The 22015-nt window shown below is 55.8% G+C and overlaps 1 protein-coding gene across 3 annotated transcripts; it reads left to right on the plus strand.

Annotated features, from left to right (window-relative positions):
* The first annotated feature begins 10055 nt into the window (after positions 1-10055).
* MFGE8 (milk fat globule EGF and factor V/VIII domain containing) lies at positions 10056-21052 on the plus strand. 3 transcript variants are annotated; one of them, XM_049812765.1, is made up of 10 exons: positions 10056-10190; positions 13524-13649; positions 13920-14045; positions 14568-14681; positions 15127-15308; positions 15720-15875; positions 16763-16907; positions 17778-17980; positions 19323-19478; positions 19605-21052. In XM_049812765.1, exons 1-10 carry the CDS (start codon positions 10118-10120, stop codon positions 19746-19748), a joined length of 1425 nt encoding a protein of 474 aa, XP_049668722.1. In that variant the 5' UTR covers positions 10056-10117; the 3' UTR covers positions 19749-21052. The 3 variants fall into 3 exon arrangements, with proteins under 3 accessions (XP_049668722.1, XP_049668723.1, XP_049668724.1); XM_049812766.1 differs by having other exon boundaries at positions 17796-17980; XM_049812767.1 differs by lacking the exon at positions 13524-13649.
* Positions 21053-22015: the final 963 nt, after the last annotated feature.

The following is a 22015-nucleotide window of genomic DNA, read 5'->3' on the forward strand; positions in this document are numbered from 1 at the left end:
TCTGCACAAGCAGGAGGGTCATGTGCAGGGGAGGCTGTGTGAGAGCAGCAGGTATCTGGCAGGCAGCGAGAGCAGGGAGAGGAGGTATGTCTGGTGGAAAGCAGGATGGATTGGAACAAATGAATGTAGTAAAGCCAGAAGGATGTATGAGCTTCTTCTGGAGTGTTTCCAAGATGTCATACTGAATAAAGGAAACTATTTGTCTTCTGTTAATTCTGAGTGGTCTGTCTGACATTTGCCATTATACTGTGTTCCTGAGGTTGGAGTTTGGAAACACTATGATTATCCAGCCTCAGAAAGCCAGTGAGGGAGACTGCTAAAGCCACATTTTTTTCAGTGGCTGCTTGTGAAATACTTCCTCTGGAAAAGTTGCCACAGAAGTAGTGGTACATGAGGAGAATGAAGCATTGCAATCGTGCATACTGAAATGCTTAGTGAACCGAACAGTGGGATCATCAGCCCCCTGTAAAAATCCAGTTTTAATATTCCCTAAGGAATGGTGAAGAGACTCTTTCTAGAGAGCAATATTTACGGAAATAAAGTGAGCAGAGGCGGAAGCTACTGCCTTATGCCGAAATAGTGGGAATCGGGATAGGTCTGGGAGGTAAGGAGCAAACAACTGTGTTTGGATGAGGGTGAGTATGAAAGAAACAGTTATGGTTGTGATTTGGGGGAAAGGGTGATGGTGTTAGGATGCAGAGAGCCAGAACTCTCTTTCCTGGAGGTGTAGAAGGATAGTGGAGGTGAGAGGAAACAGGCTTAATGAGGGGAGGTGGGTTGTGGGTGAGGCTGGTGGGAACCACAGGGATATGGTTTGTGGGGTAGGCAGGTGGGGAGGAGGCAGCAAGGAGCAGTGGGATGGGTGGGATGAAAGGCTAATCCAGAGCACCCTCATCTGCCAGATCCTTTCCTGGAGATGCAGTGGAAATCACAGCCAAATGGGGAAGGTCTGCTGCCACATCCAGAGGTGAGCTGGAGGTGACCACCCTCTTCCACGCACAAGGACCTGGCAGGCTGCAGATCAGCCTCCCAAGAAAACATAGCAACTGCAGAGCTATTGCTATCACTGACTCTGTTATCCCTCAAAATGGGTTCGTTTACCCAGTGTGCAAGCCAATAACACACAGAGTCGAGGTGTTTTCAAATTAACTTCATTGATGCGCATGAATGGGTGCCTGTTTGAAGACAGCACAACTTTGTCTCAAAGATTCACACATTTATACACTTAAGTAATATATATTCATTATTATTTCCCTTAATGATTGGTTCTTTCTTCTTTGCCTTTCATGTAAATTAGTGCACAGACTCTGTCTTCTTCTTTCATTGTCTTTTTTTGAGTAGGTGGTATCATGTGAGTAGGTGGTCAATGAGTCGGTGGCCGTGATCTCCCCCTGTAGGAATTACCTTTTACCTACTTCTAACCCTGTCTTGGCAGTTCCAAGCAGCTCTTCAAGGTCTGTTGATCAGACCACAATCTATTACCTTTTCTGACATAGACATAAAGCCCCATTGTCTAATAGTTAGTTCCTAAACCCTAAATCATGTCTACTTATTGTTTCCCTATTGTAAATATTAACTGATGGGTTTGTGTACAGGACTTTAGCAGCTCCCTGGTTATTTCAATCATATTATATACATTAACTGATAACAACTCCACGCCACTCCTCCAGCTGACCTCACCTGGCTTTCACAGGAGCAGCACTACCCTTTTGAAAACCCTGCCTGTACCACCACCGACTTAAATTATTGCATGAGCTGGAGGAAATAAACAGTGCTGCTGGCACTGTGTAATGATCACTTCTCTGGGCTGACACCACCATGGCTCACTTGCAGGCTCCATCTTGCAAAGCTGGTGTCTCAGCCTGTTGGAAATGATGTCTGATTTACCATGTCTGCTCAGAACAGACCAGCTTTAAGATCCTGATCCCCGAAGTTCCCATGAAGTCCATCCTTGGATTTGGCAGCAATGCCGCAGAAAGATTTTTGCCGGAGCTACGCAGGGCTGGACATGTAAGGCAGCGTTGCAGGACTGGGAGGATGCATGGCTGAATGATGGTGGTGGAGGTCTTCCTTCCTGATCAGCAAAGAGCTGCTGCCCCAGCGGAGGCTAGAGGGTGCTGTGCTGCAGGGAATGGGTGTCCTCCCTCCCCGCCCAGCATCCCTTCAAAGGCAGGTAAAAATTTGCGGGAAACGCTGCCTTTGAGCTGAGATGAAGACCAACGTGCTGGTTGTAGTTACTAACAACCTCCAAGGCTTTTTCAGACTAAAATATCAGCCCCATCTAGCTCATTAGTTAGCTCCCAGAAGGTGACATACAGAAAGGGTGGCTTTCCTCAGACGGGTGAAAAAGCAAAAAAAGAGGGGACAGAGACAGGAGTGGGGAAAAGGGGTGAGAAAATGAGGAACAGATCAGAAAATAAGAAGGAAGCCGAGTGGAACAAAACCAGAGAATAGAAGAATAAAGAAAAAAAATAGAAAAATAAAGACAATAGAAGATGAAACCAATGCAGAGGATCACATCAGCTCCTGTGTCCAATTAAGAGATTCAGACCTGCTGAATGATGAAAAGGGAGATTTGCTTGGGAGAAAAATCAAGGACCACCTCTTGCTTGTGGTAGCTGAGGCTGAAAAGCCCTCAGCTGATGGGGCAGGATCAGCTCCTGTTTACCCAGATGAGGTGTGGCTAATCCTGAGCCCAGCAAAGACCAGAGCTGAGGAGAGAGAGAACACGAAAGGGGGGGCACGGGAGACAGGGCTGTGTTTGTACAGCGGCTGACAGGCAGCTGCAAGTCCAGGCAAAAACACAACATGCTCCCAAACAAGTAGCTCTCTCAGCAGATCACTTCTTCCTGAAAAGCCTGCCAGCTAACCGCAGACAGCTAGAGTGAACGTGACTCCTGTGTGGGGCTGCACGTGCTCTGCAAAACACCGCCCTGCCACCCCGAAGCTGTGGTTGTGGGGTCACTGCCCTCACTGCTGGCAAATCTGCTCTGGCTGCCTGCAGCGGGTGAGGCAAATGTGCAGGCGTAGCTAGAAGAGGAGGAAGCACAGGTAGATGTTTTCTTATATTCCTAGGTCTTGCAGAAGACAACCTACCAGAAGTGAGAAGATGTAGACATGACAAAGGAGGAGGAAGACTGCAAAGGAGCCCCATTTCACAGCTACCCTAAAGGGACTGCACTAACTCTGGGTCATGGGCAGGTTCTGGTGTTCGTTGAGATGAGCAGCGTCCGTACAGTGTGGTGTGCTCACGAAGTCAGCCCTGCTCATGGAAATGAGTCACATAAGGTCTTGATATAGGTGGCCTCCCTCCTGTTTTCCTCCTCGAGCCTAAGGTGGGATAGCAAGGACTGGAAGGGAGCATCCTGAACTGGACATGGGTTGCCACACAAGCCCTTAATAATTGACCTGGCCCCACCATGCACACCGAAGGAGGTGCTGGGGCTGCATCCATAGGTCCCTGGGTAACATCTCCAGGAGACGCAAACAAATCTGGCCCAGAACATGGACCAAAGGGAATGCTCCAGCAAGATGCAAAGCTCTGTTAGGAGCAAAGAGGGGCTGTGAAACCCACATGTTTTCACTCACTGTATCTACTCTGGATGTCTCCAGCGAGAGCCACTGGTTTTACTGCTGGGGCTGTCAGGGCAGCAGCCCATTTCCAGCTGGGGACAAGTGGGGACTCAGCACTGGAGCTGGGGCTGTTTAATCCTCCAAGAGCCATGGGGAGGATGCAGAATAGGTGGGCTTTGCATCCAGTATCAACTGGGCCGTGGGGCAGGACAAGGAGGTGAGAGGGAACAGTGAAATGTGAAAATGCCTGGAGCGGATTTGATGGCAGAAGGCAAATCTGTTCGTGCTATAATAAAGGCTCCGGTGCAGGCTGGGCAAGGTAATTGGTGTCGTGGGAGATCTCACCGAGAAGGAGGGGTGATTGCAGAGGACATATGGGGTATGACTAACAGAATGGATGTCTTAAAAACACATTAGTATAAACTTCCCAGCAGGGAGGGAGAAGCACTTGGGAGACTTTACAAGGGTCTGATGCAAAACTAAGACCTAGGAAATCTCATTTGAAGGAAATTTGTAAAGCAGCCAGGGGATGGGTGGATACCCCTGCCCCTCAGGACACTCTTGTTCCTGCTAAGGAGCTCTTCACCTCTCCAAACAGTGTGTATGGAAACTGTATGGAGACATCTGTGGATGTGCAGAGCTATCAGCTGGCTTCTTGCCTGGGAGCTGTTGTCGCTGCTGACACAAGAGGTAGCACAGCCCCAGGCAGAGCGCTCGGGGAGGACGCAGCGAGCCCGGCAGTCCTGTGGCATCCCCTGCTCCGGCCTCATGTCATGCGCGTGCTGCCGCTGGGGCTGGCTACGTGCGCTCCTCCATGGAGGGTCTGGACGCCCTGACCAGGCAACAGCCCTGGTCGGGCCATGGCCGTGGCTCTCACAGATGGGTTTCATTCAGGACACATGTCTGGCTTGGAGCTTGTTTTCATTTCCTTTTGAGGAAAGGAGGAGTCATGGGAGAGGAGTGACTGAGAGGCTGAGCCGGCTCTCCTGGACACGGACCTCGGTGCCAAACGAGCTCCTGCTGCGGTTTCCGCGGCGGCTCTGGAGGCTGCAGCCCAAGGGGCAGGAAGCGACGGAGAAGGAGCTTCAACCGGTGTGCCAGCGGTGCAGGATCCGTCCAGGATGGGAGAGAGATTGTATTACAAAGGCGAGGCTCTGATGGGTCTCAGGGTAGGGGGGATGGATGGCTCTTTGCCAGCACAGGGGCTCCTGCAGCAGCTCCAGCTGAAGGCACTGGGCACCAGGAGCTTCCTCCCAGAGCAGAGGTCCTACAGGAGCCAACGTCCTGCATCGATGGTCATCAGCCACCCCACACAGGGGCACAACTGATTCCAGGTGGCCTCTGAGAGCTGCTTTGGTCTGCAGGAACCAAGGGAATAAGGAGTCATCTTTGAGGTGTGATCACCCCAGATGCCCCCATGGGGTCTGGCATTTGTGCGAGAGGGAGGGAGGTGTGCAGGGACCTGTGCTTTCCTGCTACAACCAGCCATAGATGTGGCTACTGGAGTGTGTCTTAAAAGGCCCCAAATATGCCTTTCTTCAGGAAGAAAGGAATCCCAGAGCTGTGGCAGATCTCCCCTTGCCTGCTAGGCCCTGGGGGATCAGAGCAAGTGGGAGGCACGGAGAGGGTAGGACGGGCAGAGTTCAAACCTTCTCATTATGCTCTGAGATACAGAGATCAAAAGGCAACTTAACAAATTAATAAGGCCTCTGCCTGGGCAGAGCCTCTCCCCAGCACGGATGGGCGGGAGGGGAGTGTGCTGTAATGAGCAAACAGCCTCTTCTTCACCAGCCAGTAAGACAGGTTCTGAGCTCCTTGCAAACACCGTGGCCCAGCTCCTTAGAGTTCATTAGTGTTGTTACATATTCATATAGCATTAGCACCATCAGGGCTGTGATGTTTAATCAGGCTGCGAGCTTGCCTTGAGCCCTACAAGTCTTTGAGGACCTTCCATCAAACGTATGCCAGAAGCACATGCACCAGATTAGTGGCTTGAGTGAGGGAGGGGTCTTGTGAGTGTGATAACAGGACAAGGATCTGTCCCTTGCCACAGAAACCTGGGTTATCAGAGGAACCTGGATGATAAAGTTATCAAGTACACAATTTAGTGCTTTGTGTCAACCCAGGAGCTTGCCAAGAGCTTCCTGAAAAAGAACAAAAGAGCCATGGCTTATCTGCCTGCAACATCTGCTCCGTGCTCAGGCACAGGCAGGCTGCTTGCCACTGCTAATCCATGAGTGGTTTCGATTGTGCATCACTGCGTACCATGGAGTGTCGGTGTTACCGGATGGGTGCTTTCAACCAACGGGCTAGAGACGGGCAAGGCAAGTCTGGGATGCGGGCTCTGCTCCATTTGTCCTGGGCAGTCCTCTGAGCTGGGCACTGCAGGGAACTGCCACCACCACCACCACGCAGGGCTTGAGTCCTGGCCACTGGTTGGTGCTGATCCATCATCAGCGGGGAGTCAGCTATTTCCCGGGGTGATTCCTCCTACAGCAGATACGAATGACCGTTGGAAATGCTGCTGTTACCACTAGCTATTGAGGAGGTATGTGTAAGAGGCCAAGCCCACGTGCCTACCTTTTAGATGGACAAAATTAAGGGAGACATGTCCTTCCCTCAAGTTCCTCCAGCCCTTGGTTTCCCATCTGTCAAATGAAGATGAAGGCAACACCTTTTCTGTTGGAGATATGCATGGATAAATCCTTAAAGTCTGCAAAGCACTCCAATTCAGAGAAGAGGGATTATATAAAGGTGCTTATATTAAGTACCTTACACAGACACCAGCTCTAAGATGGATATAATCTTGTTTATTGAGGTTAGAGCAAAGGACTTGAAGTTAAACTGGCTAGGATCTCATCTGAGCTCTGATACAATCAGCAGTGGGAATAGAGCAAAACTGGGAGCCAGTGCTGCCCTTTGCCTTCTTCCTTTTAAATCACAAAGTTTTATGTACCCTGAAGGGCACTTGGTGGGTGTACTGAGCTTTCCATGCCCTGAGGATATTCAGTATCTAGGTTTCTTCAGACAGTCCTGAAGTTCCTCGTACTGAGACATTAGCATCCCTAAACATAAAGCCTGATTTTAAAGGAACTGTTGCCCTTTTGGTGGAAAGGGCAGAGAGTGTGGAAAGCTTTTTTTCTCTAGAAAATAAACAGAGAAGTCCAGCTACATGCAAGGATTGTCCCAGCCAGTGGACGTATTCTGCAGCCGTTAGAAACCATGCACTGGCATGCCAGCAGGCAGTGACGCTGGCTGGGGCTGCAGAAGGTTAGAGATGCTGGCACTGAGCACTTGGTTATCCTGTTAGAAGGATTGGGAGCAGACTGGGTCTTAACCCTCTGCGACAGTGCCATGGATCGCTTCTCCTTCCCACTCGGAGTGGCTGACACGTGTGGCAGGATGGGAGGCTTGATCCCACAGGGCAGGAAACCTTCCCAGGACCTGTGCTGTGGCCTGAACCACAACCTCTGGCTCTAGGAAAGAGCTGTGCCTGCAGGGGATGGGGCTGGGTGTTTTTGGGCCTTGCATGCTGGGGTGAGGGAGGAAAACCATGTTGCAGGGAGAGTTGTGGGAGTGTTTCGGGTGGGGAATCCCTCTGGGGTGTAACAGCGGCTGCCTTTCTTTTGAGATAAACCGAAGCCAGTGAAATCCTTTATACAACAGATAGCTGAAACAATAGGGGCTGCCACCCAAAAAAAGATTCATGTTGAATTGGGACTTTGCTGGGAGTGGGGGAGTGACATTGCTGGGGGCGGGGGGTGGGAGGGAGGTCCCGTGGGTCAGAGGTGAGTGTCTGAGAGGGAGTGGAGAGAAGGAACATGAAATCCTGGTGATATTCGAGCCATCACCGCAAACTCATCAGCTGTGAGATGCACCCTGGCCAGTTTTATGGCGAATGAGGGCTTTATACTTGAACAAGGGGCAGGCTGTGTATTGTTCGCCTCCCTCGTTCACAGGAAAACACCTTTGTATAAGCCTGGAAATACAGAGGATTGCATCAGAGAAACATGCAGCCCCATTACCTATTTTTCTCTTTATCAGCCCAGCTACGGGAACCAGGATATCAGCTATCTGCACAGCTCAGAAAGGGTTACGGCACAGCAAAGCCTGGCAGATCTCCATGCAGAAGAAACCAAACCAGTGGTAAATCCTGCTATAACGAGGCCTAAGTAGTCCTTGCAGAAGGGAGTGAAATTATGCCTGACCTTCGACCTACCCAACTCTTTCAAGTAGAGCCATCCCTTGCGAAAACTTGGCAGTTATATGAACCGGGGGTGTGGTGTTCGCCTGTGGGGGCTGTCTCCATTCCTGGCTGCTTCCCTGTCCTTGACAGGTTGCTCCTCTCCCTTCTCTGTCTCTCATAGCCAGAGCTTCCCTCTTCCAGCTAGGACAGCGGGGCTCTTCCCAACCCCGATTTCTCATTGGGATCCCCTGCTCCATCGCAGGTCTCCATTCAAAGAGCCACCGGTGCCTCCAGGAAGCGCCGTCCCTATGGAGAGAATAGCTCCGCCTGGCCTCCACTGCTTGCTTTTTAATGTCCTTTCCCATGCACGTTCCTCGGGACATCGGCATTCATGCCCCTGGGGACAGAAGGAAAACATTTTGCTTTCTGTTTTTAGAGAGGCTGATGATTTTTCTGCAGCTCCCTCTGGGTCTCGCATCCTCTCCGAGACCGATCCAGGCAGTAGCTCCTCAAGAGGCTGAACAAACACCCTTGTCCTAGTTGCTTGTGCACAGGCCTGGGAATCTTGCCCTGCGCTCTTCCTGCTCCTGGCCTTGTTTTCCTCTGAACGCCACAGCAGTAATTAGCTTGAGGTTGAAGGGTTATTCGAAAGCAAGTACTGTGTCTCCCTCCTTTCCAGCCGCTGTTTCTCCCTACGCTGGAGTTAGTTAAATTCTGCCTGGAGTTTCCTTTGTGTCACTATTAATGGAAGGAAACACCACCAGTGAGCGTGGTGGGTCTGGGTGGAAACATGCGTCCAGCTTCCTGTGTTCCTCATGCCCTGGTGCTCCGGCAACGCTACCAACAGCCAAATTGTCGGCACACCGGGGCAGCTGGACCTGCCAGTGGGTCTGTCCCTGGGGTGTTGCTCCCCGTCTGGGTGATCTCATGGGCACTGGTTGACTGCATCCAAGAAGAGCATTAGCTGGACACTGGAGTGGAGATGGAAAAGGAGGTGGAAACACTGGTCAAAGTGCACAGCACGCAGCTGGGCTGCCTGGCTTGCTGCTGGCTGAGGTGGCCGCATTGCCAAAGACAGAAATGTGGCAACACTCCAGAAGAGTCAACTTGTAAATATGAGGAGCCAAAGTATTTGAGGTGGGTTAGTTAGTGCTGAAATGGAGGGTTTTGCAAGAAGAGATAAAATCAGCTTGATGTTTCGGAGGAAGGCTTGGAGTGGATTTCCAGTGCGGGGTCAAATGATCCAGCATTCCTATACTGTGCAGTTCTCTTTTCCAAAGCGTTTGCTGCTGAATATGAATTCAGCTGAATATGCTTTAGCCCAATGGTTTCTGCCTTCCAGGGCAGAGCTCCCCACGTGGCACCAGCTCCTCTCGAGAGCACGGCTGGGCTTTTCCAGCCCTTGGCGGCCAGGCACAGCTCAAAGAGGAGCTTGTTTGTGGCTGAACCAACAGACCTATGGCATGGCGCTTTGGGCAGAGAGCTGTTGACACCCCCCCAACCAATCCCTTTACCACGCACACCTGACCTGGCTGCAAGCAGTTTTCCTTGATGCTGGTTAGGAGGAGCTTGTGAAAACCCTGTGCCGCTGGCATGCTGGGTGCCAAGGGTGGCGGAGGTGCCCTGTCCCGGTGGAGGGGAAGCCCTCTCCAGCTTTCACTCCACCCTGGGAGGAAAAAAGTGGGGTTTGTGCTGCAAAACAGCTCTTCCTCCTGCCAAGTGCTGGCAGCCCCCAGCGCATCCCGGTCCAGCCCCGCACCCCTCTGCCTGCCAGCCAGGGCCGGGAGCCATGGGCACCGCCAGGCTCGGGAAGTCCCCAGCGGGCACCCGAGGGCCAAAGTCTGGTGTGGGGCGAGCCGGCGCACCCGCGGCACCCGGAACATCCTCAGTGGGCCGTGGCGGCGCTCGCTTCGGGGCCGCTAATTGAGCGCCTTCGGCTACGAGGCCAGTCTCCCAAGCCTGCCGCTCGCCCTCCCGCCGCCTGCCTGCACCCTGCACCCTGCACCCCGCGCCCCGGGTGGCCGGGGTGCTCCCCTTGCTGCCTGCACCCCCTCCCTGCCGCCTGCACCCCTCTTGCTGCCCGCACCCCCCGCCTCCCCGGCTCGCAGCACCCCCCCGCTCCCCGGCGGGGGATCTCCGGGCAAGGGGGGGGGGGGGGGAGAGGAGGGGCGACCCCGCGGGTCACCCCCTGCCCGGCGCGGCGGGCCCGGTCCCCGCCCCGGGGGCGGGCGGCGGAGCACGTGGGGCCGCGCCGGGGCGGGCTGAGTCACTCCCCGCCCCGAGCCTCCGCGGCGGAGCGGCGCGGAGCGGAGCGGCTCGGTGCGGCGCGGCGCGGCGCGGCTCGGCTCGGGACGCAGCATGAGGATGGCGAGGCTGTGGGGGGGGCTGCTCTGCCTGGCGGTGGGGCTCTCGCTGCTGCTGTTCGTGGCCGGTGAGTGCCAGCGGTGCCGGGGTACCGGGGAGCCGGGGTGCGGGGGATCGGGGGTGCGGGGGAGCCGGGGATCACGGGTGCCAGGGAAGCCCCGGGTTACGGGGATCCGGGATGCCAGGGTTCCGGGGTGCCAGGGGGCCCGGGGTGCTGGGGATCCGGAGTGCAAGGGATCCAGAGCGCCGGGGGTCGAGGAGGGTGCAGGGTTGTCCGGTGTGCAGGGGACGCGGGGTGCACGGGAGCCCAGGGTGCAGGGGATCCGGGATGCGGGGTGCAGAGCGAGAGGATCCGGGGTGCAGGGTGCGAGGGTCCGGGCTGCGGGGTGCGGGGGTGGCGAGTGAGGGGGTGCGCAGCCCCCAGGGCTGCCGCTGCAGGAGCAGGGGAGCTCAGGTCCCGAGCCGGGAATAGCTCCGCCGGGCTGGCCCGTGCTTTCAGGCTTAGATAACCGTGCCTGCAATGTAAACAGCTTCCCTGGGACCGCCTGGCACAGCGCGCCTGGAGGGCCTGGCCAGGGGAATCCCGGGAAGAAGCAGCTCCATCCACCATGACCCTGTGGGTCATGCCTATGGTGGTTGACTCCAAAAGGGATGGGGGAGACCGGGGAAAAGGGGAGCAAAGCCCAAGCGCAGGATCTGAGGCCCGGGGACAAAGGGCAGCAGGAAGGTGTGCTGTGAGGAAGGCCCCGTTTGTGCTCGCTTTCCCGGGGCAGAGGTGCCCATTTAGCCCTCGCGAGACAGGCTTGACCTGACCTCCCCCAGCCCCGCTGGGATGAGCCGTCCCAATTTTTGGAGGATGTTATTTTTGTCTTCCAGCCAGCCTGTGGGTTCATATAAGCAAACATTTCCAAAAGTGGTGGCTGATCTTTGGTGCCTTGGTTCCTGACTGTCCAGCCCGTGACAGCTCTGTCCCTGACCGGAGAAAAATGCGTGCGGGGAGAATGGAGATGCTGAACTGCTCCAAAACCAGGCCTGATACAGCCGAGAAACAGCAGCATCTAAAACTACTTGCCACAGTGGAAAATGTGACCCGTGTGCCTCGCTGCTAGGCAGGGGGCTGGCTAGTGGGACCCACCACGTAAGGGATTATTCCTGGGAGGGGATAAAAGGGAGTTCCATTACTTGGCTGTATGCTAAAGTATAAAACTGGGACCCCTCCTGACCTGATCCTGGGAGGAGCCCTTGCTCCTTTGCTGCTGTGTCCCACCCCAGAAACTCCTGCATCGGAGGCAGCGCGGATGCTGGAAAGCACACGTTCGTTGGTGCTCCGTGCCTGGGGAAGCAGCCGGCTCCTGCTGCTGAACAGAAGCAGCTCTGTCCACAGGGCCTTGGCCGGCTGCCGGGAGAGATCCTTGGGATGGGGCAGCTGGATGTGTCCGAGACCTGCGGAGGGGTGTGAGGCAAAGGCGTCCCCACGTATCAGCATGAGCTCTCTCCTCCCATGCTGTAGCTCATGGCAGCGCATTGATAGAGCATGAGGTCATGCAGAACAGGCTGGGCAACGCAGGCAGCAACTTGAACCAGTGCCCAAGTTTTTCTGCCTCCTGAGGCTGGGCTAAGGGAGCTACAGCATCTTTTCGGAAACCTTCACATAACACTGGCCTGTCTGCCACCACTGTGTACTCTACAGATGTGTAGTGTCAGGAAGAGTAGGATTAACTCAAAGGAGCCCTGCTATTAAAAGACTAATGAGTAGGAGCTCTCTGAGTAGTAGCTTAGGCTAATGAGAGCCGTGCTGTTTGGTGTGGGTCCAGGCAGCGAGCCCACAGCTCATTAACTTCCACCGACTCCAGGGCGTGCAGGTAGTGGGGGGGTTATTCCTGGGTCTCCACCTGAGTTGAGCCCTTGCTCAGACTCCTGCAGCGTGGCAGAGAAGAGCCTGGCATCAAGGGATGTACTGTCCCAGTGCTTGGCGAGGAGTTATTGAGGCTTTCAGCCAGATCTGTGGGAATCTGGTCTAGGGTTATGGAGAGTGTTGCCATCTTGCAGCTCTTGGGGCAGAATAAATTGAGTGGGGGAAGAATTTCAGCCTGGCTCTTGCAATCTGATTCAGCACCGCAATGGGGAGCAGAAGGTTGATGGGTACGATGGGTTGACCTCAGCTGGTTGCGAGGTGCCCACCCAGCTGCTCTGTCACTCCCCCTCCTCAGCAGGACAGGGGAGAAAAGAAGATGAAAAAGCTCCAGTGTGGGTCCTTTCCATGGGGTACAGCCCATCAGGAACAGACTGCTCTGGTGCGGAGTCCTCCATGGGCTGCAGCGTGGATATCTGCTCTGGTGTGGTCCTCCACGGGTTGCAGGGGTACAACCTGCTTCTCTGTGGTATTCACCACGGGCTGCCAGGGAATCTCTGCTTTGGCTCCTGGAGCACCTCCTCCCACTCCTTATTCTCTGCCCAGGGTGTCTGCAGGACTGTTTCTCTCACATTTTTCTCACTCCTCTCCCACAGCTGCTGCACAGCGTTTTTTACCTTACCTTACTTATGTTATCACAGAGGCAACATGAGTGTTGGGCTCAGCTTTGGGCAGCAGTGGGTCTGTTTTGGAGTTGGCTGGGACTGGCTGTCTCCAACATGGGGGCAGCTCCTGGTGTCTTCTTGCAGAAGTCACCCTTGCAGCCCCCTGCCACCATCATCTCACCACATAAACCCAATACCATGGGAGATGCTGGAGGTGGATGAACAGGAAGGGAAGGTGCAGCCTCACCAGTTCCCTGGGGAGCCTGTCTGTGGGCTGGGGCTGCCTCGTGGGAGCTGCTTGGAGAGTGGTGGAGGTCTGGCAGGCATCGTGCAGGGATGGACTCTGAGCTCCCTCCTCGCATGTTTCCAGCACCTGAGAATCAAGGCATGTGGGCTCCCCCTACAATGATTTTTTTTTTTTTTTTTGGTTTTAAGAGTACTAACTTTCATTAGCAAAGCCCAGCAATGGGACCAGCTCCATTCCCTTGAATAAATAATCCTGTCCTGCTCCTGCCCGAGTGAGGCCCAGCCTCGCCACCCCCACTTCCCAGCTGAACGGCAGAAACATTTGATGCACCAAAACCCTGGGTTTCCCCTGGCTTCAGTTTGACTTGCAGGCTCTGTTAAACCCCCGTTTTAATGTGCCAGGGCAAGGCAGGTCCCGGCTGCCCTCTCATGCTCCTGGTCTCAACCATCGCTCTTGAATGCTGGTGGTCCAGTGCAGGATCCAGCAGCCGGTCCCTGCTGGGTGCTCCCCTCCTCGCCGCATCCGCAGAGGAGCAGTGCCTGCTGTCGAGCCGGGATGCCTCCGTGTGCATCCGTGGGGCTCTGGTGGATGCCCTCCTTAGGGATGGCTGGCAGTGACACATGGCTTTGCTTCTAGGTGACTTCTGTGATGTGAACCACTGTCAGAATGGGGGCACCTGCCTGACTGGGATTAATGAGACCCCCTTCTTCTGCATCTGCCCCGAGGGCTACATTGGGATTGACTGCAATGAGACGGAGAAAGGTGAGGGGCTGACCCCCTCATGGGTGCTCCATGAAGGCCAGGAGCCTTGCAGTGTGGCAGCGTGCCCTCGTCGTGGCCCTGCACCACTGGCCCTGGGGTCTGGTCCTGGGGTCCATCCATGCTGATGGGCACGTAGAGTGGAGATCCAAGCAGGGATGCAGTGACCTCTATCACTTGGGGGGAATGCATCGTCTTCAGGGAGCGACAGCTCGCTAGATGCTCTTCTTTTCCACCTGTGCCCATATTACAGCCGTTTTTCCCCTTCCCCAGGGCCCTGCCACCCCAATCCTTGCCACAACAATGGCGAGTGCCAGCTGGTCCCAAACAGGGGGGACGTCTTCACCGACTACATCTGCAAGTGCCCTGCGGGGTATGATGGGGTGCTTTGCCAGAACAGTGAGTACAGTGGGGTGGAGGCATTGGGGGGGGCTGCTCTGCTGCTAAAGGCTTGGGGACCCCCTAGGCAGCAGTGGGGGGGACAACCGTGGGTGTTTGCAGCTGTGGCTGCACCAGGCACTGGGCTCTGTCGGGGGCCATGGGCTGGTTTGGACCTTGCAGGGTGGAGGGAAGGACTGTGGCACGGGGACGTGGCAGCTTCTGAGCCTTGCTCTGCATTTCTGGAGGGAACACAGCGCCTCAAGTAATGGGACAAGGGGTGCCTTGAGGCTCAGCCTGCTCCACACAAGCTCCCAGCCTTGCCGTGGCTGTGTCCCAATGCACCCATGTGGCTGCAGTCAGGGGGGACAAGGCTTAGGTGGCTCCTTGGGTTAGAGCTTTAATCCATGCCACCGTATCAGCGGGAACGTTGCCGTGGTCCTTGCTCAGGGGATGCCTCTCTCCACTTACTGCTGAATGAGGGGTCTCCTCCCCGGGACTGGCTTTGGGGTCACCTCCTGAGCTCCCCACTCTGTCTTCTAGACAAGAATGAGTGCTACTCCCAGCCTTGTAAAAATGGAGGCACCTGCCTAGACCTAGACGGTGACTACGCCTGCAAGTGTCCTTCTCCGTTCTTGGGGAAGACCTGCCACGTCCGTAAGTCCCTGGCACCAACTGTACAGAAATCCCTTTCCTCCCTGTTCTCCACTGCCCTGTTCCTCATCACCAGCATGCCCAGAAGAGATCTCACCAGCTGGTTTAGGGGATCTGGAGGGCAGCCGTGGGTGGCTGTGTGCTGGCTGCCCTTGGTGCCAGCAAGCCTGGTCCTGATGGAGGGAGCATCCCTGGGAAGATGCCATCTCCTCTCTCAGGGGGCCCCAGAGCAGCCCTTTCCCCCTTCAGACCTCCGTGCTGTGAGAGGGACTGATGGATGGTGTGGTTTTGGCTGAAGGCTGGAGAGGGGGGGAACACCTGAGGGACAGGCAGGTCCTAGTGCTGGTCTCCATCTCTTGCCCTGTCCCCAGGCAAGAGGTAAATGACCCCCCGGTTTTGCTCCCTGGTCACTGTCTCTCTTTGGTGCTGATGTCCCCACTGCCCCCAGGCTGTGCCGTTCTTCTGGGCATGGAAGGAGGAGCCATCTCTGATGCCCAGCTCTCTGCATCCTCTGTCTACTATGGCTTCCTTGGCCTCCAGCGCTGGGGGCCGGAGCTCGCCCGCCTCAACAACAATGGCATTGTCAACGCCTGGACCTCCAGCAACTATGACAAGAATCCCTGGATCCAGGTACCAGTGGCAGGACCAGGAGCACTGGTGTAGCTGGCAGCCCTAGTAGCCATGGCTTGTCTTGCTGGGTTGCTCTTGTGGGATTTCTCCACTTCTGGTGGCAATGGCAGGGCTAAACTGCTGCAGTGAGGTGCCACCCAGGGGCATCCTGTGACATGCCTGGAGAAGGCAAGGTCCCTGAGGGGGCAGATGGGGACCTGGGACAGCAATCCCCCTTTTCTCTGCCCACCCCCAGATGTGAGGCAGGAGGGATGGGGGACTTTCATCCCGAGGAAGTCACAGTGCTCCGGGCAGCCACTTTACTGGTCCTGATGCTGAGCGTGAGCCCACCCTCCCAGCCAGGCTCAGCAGTGCCAGTGGGCACAGGAGCTGTGCACCCCATCTGTAGTCAGGCTCTCCTCTCCCCCCCAGGCCAACCTGCTGCGGAAGATGCGGCTGAGCGGGATCATCACGCAAGGCGCTCGCCGTGTGGGCCATCAGGAGTACGTCCGCGCCTACAAAGTTGCCTACAGCCTGGATGGGCGGGAGTTCACCTTCTGCAAGGACGAGAAGCAGGATGCGGACAAGGTGGGCTGCGATGCTCCAAGCGAGGGCCATGCTGGCTCCCCCCACCCAGCGGTGCTGTGGGTGCTGAGGGGACTGTGAGCTGCATCCCAAACTGTCCCTGTGTTTGGGAAAGCGCTTCTGATCTGGGTCAAAGCCACATTGGGAACTGTCCTTGCAGCGAGACGGCATAGGCGGTTCCAGTGCCAGGCTAATGCTCTCTGGCTCTGTTTAATTGATCATAATCATAATGAAAGAAGCAGCGCTGACTTATTTAGGTCATTCAGATAACGTCTTTATCACTGATACACTGTGAGAACTGGGCATGGTCTGGAAGTGGTAGCGAACGGCTTACATGGCTCGGTGCTGTGTCTGCACCAAGCATGAGCCAACAGCATGTCTCACTCTCAGAGCAGGAATACTCATTGATTGCAGCACTCTCCACTGGTTTTTTGTGGCAAGTGTCTCCTGGTTGTTTTTTGAGCATCCAGGGAATGAATGGCTGGGAGTTTCTGCCTTGCTTTAAAAAAAAAGGAAAAGTTTCTCTTGTTTCTGCAGCAGTGGAAAAAATGCATGAAAACATGACCTGACTATTTATTGCGTTAAAAAGAAAGAAGTGAGCCACCTCTCTGCTTGCCACAATTTGAGGAATGTTGCCATAGCGGGAGGGAGCTGGTCTTGCTGCATGTGTGGCTCCTTGGGATGAGGATAGAGCATGGGGTGTTGTAAAGCTCTGTTGAGAGTCTTGAGGCTGCTGCAAGGTCATGCACTGCTGCAGGGCACAAAAGCAGAGCCCAGCTTCCCCCAGTCTTGCCGTTGGCAGTGCTGGGGTCTGTCTGTCTGCTGGGCAAGGTATTTCATGCACGAGGCTGCGGGAGAGCTGGGGCACTCAGCCCTGCTCCCCGTTGCAGGTTTTCCAGGGGAACGTGGACTATGGCACCATGCAGACCAACATGTTCAACCCTCCCATCACTGCCCAGTTCATCCGCATCTACCCTGTGATGTGCCGCCGTGCCTGCACGCTGCGCTTTGAACTTATCGGCTGCGAAATGAATGGTAAATGTTGGTGGCTCTCCCTTCCCCAGGGACAGCAGGGTGGGGGAGGTGACATGGGGCAGGGCATCACCCCTTGTACTGGTTCTGATCCCCTGAGACAGGGGATTTGTCAGCGCTTGTTTTTCCTCATGCTGGCTACGTGATGCCTGGAAATACCCACGGGTGCTTTTGGGGAGCACAAGCCATTAATCCCCCCAGCTCAGCTAGGCTCAAGCTGCATTCTCAGGCTGCTAACACCTTCCCAAGCCAGGGCTTTTTGTTGTGTCCCCTCCCTGCCTAAGCTGTGAACCAGCTGCTTTTCCTTCCTGAGAGCTTGAAAAGCACCGGAGGATCAAAGTCCTCTGGGAAACCTGAGGGGTGATTAGCATGAGCCCTTTCCCTGTGCCTCCCGCATTCCTGCCCCGCGGCACGTTCCCGGCAGCCGAGCGGGACCCGTGTGCCAGGGTGTGAGTGGGGTGCCGTGGGGGCTCGGGTGCTGTCCTGCTGCTGCGTGGGTGCGGTGCCAGCTGCGCTTTCGGCTGGGGATGTCTTTGCATTGCTCTCTTCACCCGTGAAAGCATCCTCCTCTGCCTCCTGCCGAAGCTGTCTGTATTCCAGGGCTGGGCTGTGCTGCAGGGATGTCTGTGTGTCCCTGCAGCAGGAGGCACTGTGAGCCAGGGAATAGCTGGGAACTAAAAAACCGGGGAAAAGGCAAGCTGGCTGCGACTCTGCACATCTGCCGAGTCTTTCCCTGCGTGGCCCTGCCTGCCACTCCGGGCAGTGGAGATGTGGGAACATGGGGATGGTGCCTGCTGGGGCTGCGGGATTTTTCTTGCGACAGTGCCGTGGACTCTTTCCTTTTCACTGCCTGTGTAAACCGTTGTGTTACAGTGTATTTCAACACGGCAGGTTGCTCGGAGCCTCTGGGCATGAAATCCCGCCTGATCTCCGACCAGCAGATCACAGCCTCCAGTGTCTTCAAGACCTGGGGCATCGATGCCTTTACCTGGCACCCCCATTACGCTCGCCTGGACAAGACGGGCAAAACCAACGCCTGGACAGCACTCCACGACGGCCAGTCTGAGTGGCTGCAGGTGGGTCTCGGTGCCCTCCCTCTATAACCTCATTTGTCCTCCCCAGCTCCTCCGACTGTGTCTGGGGCCACCTCCTGTGCCGGGGTGGGTGGAAGCAGGGTGGGCACGGCGAGGGAGGCCGGGCAGAGCTACCGGGACGGTGTGGCTGGAGCCTTGCTGTGGGGCACGCAGCCCGGTGGTGCTCTCTCCGAGCTGGGATTGCGGGGGCAGGTCAGGATAGGGCTGCAGCCACCGGTTTTATCAGCGATGCTGGAGCTCTGGGTCAGAAACATCAGCGCCCGTAGGGACAGGGTGGTGCCATCCCTGCAGACCTTCTTGCGGAGTGCACTGAGCCTGCAGCACCCCAGTTCTCCGTCACCCCTTGGGGAAGCGGCATCCCAGCCTGGGGTGACCGTCCCATGACCCTCCAGCTGCCCAGAACACGGTGTTTCTGTTTTGCAGGAAGAAATCAGGTTTGCTTTTCTCTTCCCAGTCTGGAATGGGAACAAGTAGTTTTGAAATTTCCTTCTCAGTTTCCTTTCCTCCCCTGTTTTTGTACTTTTCACATGATTTCATGACATAATAGGACAAAGCAGTTTAGATATTTGTCCTGCTTTTTATTTGGGAAATGATTAAAAGCAGCTGCTTCACGGCCTAAATAAACCAGCTTATCAAGATGTCTGCTGATGTGGTTGGGATGACACTCTGACTTGAGCTGTTGCACTGCTGGCTCCCTGTTTGTGTACGTGTATATAGATTTGCATGTATACTCATATATATACACATACACATTTATACATATAGCTAGTACTGCCCTCGACAAGCATAAAATAGAAACTAAATTAAGGAGACTCTCAGCTCATTTTGTGATTTACCCTGTACCCTGCCAGCAGCAGGAGCACAGTGTGGCAGAGTAAAGAGAATAGAAACCGTCTCACAATCCAAATGTCAGACCGCGCTGAACTGCATATTTTCTCAGCCAGAATCACTTTCCAGTGGAAATGCATTTCCTCTGGGAATCCTTTATTTTTTTTGAATTGAGATTTTTTGCTGTCATTCCCACATTGACCTTTTCAGCAAAAAATGTCGAGGTGGCAGCGGATGGGGAAGGGAGCTGAGATGGTGGGGTTTGTGTCCTGCTTTGGGTTGCTTCAAGGGATAATGCGAGTGTTAAAGGGTCAAATATTTCACAGTAGTGTTTTATTAGTCGCTCTGGCATTGGGGGTGGGGGTCAAGCGGTGTTTTCTCCATTCTTGACCCCCGAGGGCCAGCACGTCCCAGCTGCCTCCAGGACACGCAGGATGCTCTGGAGTGGGAGCACTGCTCCTGCGAGGAGCCTTGATGAGCCTTGTCTCCATGCCAGATTGACCTCCGGGACCAGAAGAAGGTGACGGGCATCATCACACAAGGAGCTCGTGACTTTGGGCACATCCAATATGTGGCAGCCTACAAGGTGGCCTACAGTGACAACGGCACATCCTGGACCCTCTACCGGGATGGCCAGACAAACAGCACCAAGGTGTGTGGGGAAGGGCAAGGTGGGCAGTGACCTTCCAGGGCTTGGGGATGCCGCTGTGGGGTGGGATGGGATGGGATGGTGGTGAGGAGATCCTGGCGGTGCTGACACCCACCTTTCCCTTCTTAGATCTTCCAAGGTAACAGTGACAACTACTCACATAAGAAGAACGTGTTTGACGTGCCGTTCTATGCCCGCTTTGTCCGCATCCTGCCCGTGGCCTGGCACAACCGCATCACCCTGCGCGTGGAGCTGCTGGGCTGTGACGAGTAGCTGCCCGGCAAGGAAGGACGGGGCTGCTCTTCCCTGCTGCCCATCCTGCGCCCTGCCCACCCCTGCCCGTTCCTGCTCTGACTTCACACCTCCCTCTCTATGTCCCGAAACTCGGGAGGCGGCCAGGAGGGCTCCCCTGCCCCACATTGGTGCTGGGACCACAGCACTGCACTTTATGGGGTCCTTGCAGGTGGGATGTAGGGATGGCTCCTGCCCTTTTGCCCCACTAGCTAAGGGTGAGACCCCCTCCTGCAGCTGGGGCTTGGCTGGGGGACCCTTTCCTGCAACTGGGGCTTTCTTTGGGGACCCTATCCCCCAAACGGGCCTTTGCTGGGAGACCACATCCTGCAACCAGGGCTTGGCTGCATCCTCCCAGCTAAGCCTGGAGACAAATTTTCTCCCCCTTTTTGCTTCTGCTTCCAGCAGAGAGGCTGCAGCCAGTGCAGTCCCTTGCCTGTGCTGCAGTGTGGGGCTCAGCAGTTTTGGGGGGCTTAGGGCAGGCACCCCAGGCTTGCAGCCTCTGATGTCCCTCCTGCTCCCTGCATGGCTGCAAGAAGGGGCTCCGAAAAACCTGTGTGGCTGTTGTCCCCTGCCTATTTTGCCAGGCCCTGGGTCTTCTTGCCTGCGGTGTCAGCACCGCATAGTGCAAGGGGAGTGATGAGATGGCTCCTATCAAGAGGCACCGGGTCCCCGTTGCCGGTGGCTCTTCCCACTGGGCGCTCCCGGCAGGCGCTGCAGCTGGCATTTCAGCAGGTGCTGCCCATTCTCCTTCCCGGGTTGCCGGCTCCAATGTCCTCCAAGTCTCAGCATTGCTGCCATCCCTGCCTTACTGCAGTTTGGGGTGCCTGGAGGTCCCTTGTCCCCAGAGCCAAGCAGTGACCAAGGGCACTGCAGCCTGTTAGTGGGAGAGAGATGGTTTGTAGCCACAACAGTGCAGAGAAAAGATGGGAAAGGTGGTGGTTAAACCACCCAAATGCAGTAGGCAGAGAGCTGTCCCATGACCCTTTTTGTAACCTGATTTTTTTCCCTTTCTGTGGGGTGGAGGGTAGCCTCTTGCAATGCTCGAACCCTCGGGATTAGCAGTAGGAGACAGCGAGACCTGGCACCGGCAAGCAGGAGCATGGGCAGGGTGTCTCAGCAGCGGCACTTGGTGGCGATGCTTCCCCCACCTGCTGGGATGTGAAGCAGCCGTGGGGCCAGGTCAGTGGCAGGTTCACTTTGGCATGTGCCAAGGGAGCCCAGGTGGGATGGCGGTGGCCCCACTCTGGGGCATCTCTGACAGTATTAAAACCAGCTGAAACTTCGGGGCTGTCGGCTTGGCTGCTCTGTGCCTCCCCGAGAGCCACCTCCCAAAGCCCAGCAGGTCCAGCAATCTCCCAGTATCCCCTCTGAGCCACCCAGCTCTTCTGTCCCGGTGGGCTGCTGGCTGCCGTGCTGACCCGGTACCTCTCCTGCTTTCCCAGACTTTCCTAGCTCCCTTCCCTGCCTGAAAACCAGGGTACCAGGGCTTTGTGCATCTTCCTGCTGCCTCCACCCCATCACAGCTGCTGGAGTCTGTGCTCGCAGCTGGCCAAGCGCAGCGGGATGGGCCTTGGGGAGGGGAAGCTGCTATCAGCAGCCCACGCCCTGCATCTCCTCCTTTGGCTTTGATCCTAGAGCAAATCCCGCAGTTTGGAGGAAAACGGGCTCTTAACCCGAACACGCTCCCAGGGCTGGAGGGAGCTATGCTTTTTGCCAGGGCTGCCCAGATGCTCCCAGCAGAGCCTCCCCGGGCAGGGCAGGGGAGCGGATGCTGCTGGAGCAGGATCCCCCTGCATCGAGGACAGGGTCCCTGGTAGGGAAGAAACACTGGGGTCAACGGGACAGAAGAGCTTTGCTCCTCTCCGTAGTCTTCTGCCACACTGGGCAGGGACCCCTGAGGTTGGCACGAATGGCCCACCACAGCTCTCTGTCCCCGCAGCTCCGGACAGCCTCCACGCACCTTCATGCCGCTAGTAGTGCCCTGCTCAGCCATGCATTCCCTCCCCGGGCTCTGGTCATGGGAGGTGGGCTCCTGCCTGGCCCTGTGGGTGCCAGCCCCGGGCACCAGAGGGGCTACAGGGCTGATTGCAGAGACCGGGTTGAATTCATTGTGGCTGCGGCTGCTTGGTGACAGATAGCAGCCACAACTAGAGCCAGGGACAGGGGGGACAGTCAGCCCGGTTCACCTCCAGACATGCCACCCTTATCAGCGGGAAGTTGGGGCAGAGATAAGCGCAGCTTGCTCC

Source organism: Accipiter gentilis, chromosome 10, assembly GCF_929443795.1.
Source record: "Accipiter gentilis chromosome 10, bAccGen1.1, whole genome shotgun sequence".
Classification (NCBI taxonomy): domain Eukaryota; kingdom Metazoa; phylum Chordata; class Aves; order Accipitriformes; family Accipitridae; genus Astur; species Astur gentilis.